Here is a 2,086-nt window from a genome sequence, read left to right on the forward strand (position 1 = left end):
CCTCCTCCCGGTTTATTTCACCAGGTCCCCCGTCCTGCGTGCCCGGAAGAGCAGCTTCAACGTGAGTGATGTGGCGGGGCCGGAGGCTGCCGGCAGCCCCCCAGAGGAAGGCATTGAGGGCGCACCTGCCAAGGAGCGCCGGGGTGAGTGTCTGGCCGGGCCCCGGGGCGGATGCTGGCTCCCTGCGGTCCACCCTGGCCCTTCACCAGAGACGCCTCTTTCTCCAGCCGGGCGAGGACACCAGGTTCACAAGTCATGGCCGCTCTCGATCTCAGACTCGGACAGTGGGCTGGACACTGGCCCTGGCACAGGTGACGGAGGCTCTCTGGCGGGCTGGGGTGTGGAGCTGCTGCCTCTCCTGGGCCTCAGGGCTTCACGCACCACGGGTGATGGAGGGCACCCCCCCTGGCTCGGGGAGTCTGAATGGCCCTGATTCCCGCCCAGGGGACTTTAAGAAGTTTGAGCGGACATCATCCAGTGGCACCATGTCGTCCACGGAGGAGCTGGTGGACCCGGAGGGTGGAGCTGGGGCTTCAGCCTTCGAGCAGGGTGAGGGTCCCCTGACGGGGCTGGAGAGAGAGGGGGGTTGGACACAGTCCAGGGGCCTGGCCCTGACCTGCCTTGGTGACACCGGCCGCCTGTGCTGCCCGCAGCTGACCTCAACGGCATGACCCCTGAGTTGCCGGTGGCTGTGCCCAGTGGGCCGTTCCGCCATGAGGGGCTGTCCAAGGCGGCCCGTACTCACCGGCTCCGGAAGCTCCGTACACCCGCCAAGTGCCGCGAGTGCAACAGCTACGTCTACTTCCAGGGTGCTGAGTGCGAGGAGGTGAGTGGGACGCCCCGACGGACAGCTGGGAGCCTTTGGGGTGCCCTCGGGAAGGTCTGGCCCGGAGCAGGGAGCAGTCGGGCGCCTTTGGAAGGAGGCGAATGGAGGGATGGGGTGGGCCCTTTTAGGTTTGGGGGGCAGTGTTGGCTCTGAGGCAGCGAGGCCTGCAGGGGGTAGACCTGGAGTGTGAAGAGCCCTTGGGCTGTGGCCAGAAAACCAAGGGGCGGGAGGGAGTGGAGGCTGGAGTGGCAGGCAGGCGGGATCACCCCTGGGGTGGAAGCCGGGAGCCACTGTCCAGCTTGTGTTTACAGAAGCTGCCGTGTGGGGGGACTGTGAGCGGCTCCGGGGAGGTGGGGTGGAGCCGCTGGGGGCTGCACTGGGCTGGGCGTCCTGGGGCTTGGCTCACTCACTCTGGCCGCCCCCAGTGCTGCCTGGCCTGCCACAAGAAATGTCTGGAGACGCTGGCCATACAGTGCGGGCACAAGAAGCTGCAGGGCCGCCTGCAGCTGTTCGGCCAGGACTTCAGCCAGGCGGCCCGCAGCGCCCCCGACGGCGTGCCCTTCATTGTCAAGAAGTGCGTCTGCGAGATCGAGCGGCGGGCGCTGCGTACCAAGGTAAGGTGGAGGGGGGAGGCCGCTCCCAGCGGGGAGGCGGGCGTGGACCGAGGCTGACAGGCCTCCCCACTCCTGGGCTCCCGCAGGGCATCTACCGGGTCAATGGGGTAAAGACGCGCGTGGAGAAGCTGTGCCAGGCCTTCGAGAACGGCAAGGAGCTGGTCGAGCTGTCGCAGGCCTCGCCCCACGACATCAGCAACGTTCTCAAGCTCTACCTGCGCCAGGTGAGACCCACCGGAGGTGGCCAAGCGGAGCCTGGAAGGGGCGTAGCCAGGCAGGAGGAGGTGGGGTGGGGGTGCTGGAGCTGGAACAGGACTGAGCTGGAGCAGGACTGGCGCAACGCGGGGCTTGGGGAGGACAGGGTGGGCGGGACAGTGCCTGGCGGGGCACTGCTGAGGCTGGGGTCGTGCTCATGGTAGGAGCTGGACGGGGCAGTTCTGTGTCGGGGCACGGACAGGGACAGGAGGGTCCAGGTTGGGGCTGGGTCAGCACGTGGCAGGGGTGTGGCCACAGCAGAAGCACACCTGACACTGTGCTGGGGCGGGGCCGGGGCTCGGTGGGGCGTGGCCAGAGCAGGATGGGCGTGTCCAGTGCTTGGCAGGGACCCGTATGAGGCTAGGGGAGGGGCTGAGGCTAGACAAGTGCA

The 2,086-nt window shown here is 67.7% G+C and overlaps 1 protein-coding gene across 1 annotated transcript in view; it reads left to right on the plus strand.

Annotated features, from left to right (window-relative positions):
* The window catches only part of HMHA1 (histocompatibility (minor) HA-1), a 24,152-nt gene that overhangs the window by 17,469 nt on the left and 4,597 nt on the right, over positions 1–2,086 (plus strand). Inside the window, exons 12-17 of the mRNA XM_011997460.1 lie at positions 25–143; positions 228–311; positions 445–549; positions 654–826; positions 1,252–1,440; positions 1,527–1,664. Of these exons, the coding sequence (XP_011852850.1) occupies positions 25–143; positions 228–311; positions 445–549; positions 654–826; positions 1,252–1,440; positions 1,527–1,664 (808 nt within the window). The remainder of the gene's footprint in view (positions 1–24; positions 144–227; positions 312–444; positions 550–653; positions 827–1,251; positions 1,441–1,526; positions 1,665–2,086) is intronic.

Source organism: Mandrillus leucophaeus, unplaced genomic scaffold (assembly GCF_000951045.1).
Source record: "Mandrillus leucophaeus isolate KB7577 unplaced genomic scaffold, Mleu.le_1.0 Scaffold54, whole genome shotgun sequence".
NCBI lineage: Eukaryota > Metazoa > Chordata > Mammalia > Primates > Cercopithecidae > Mandrillus > Mandrillus leucophaeus.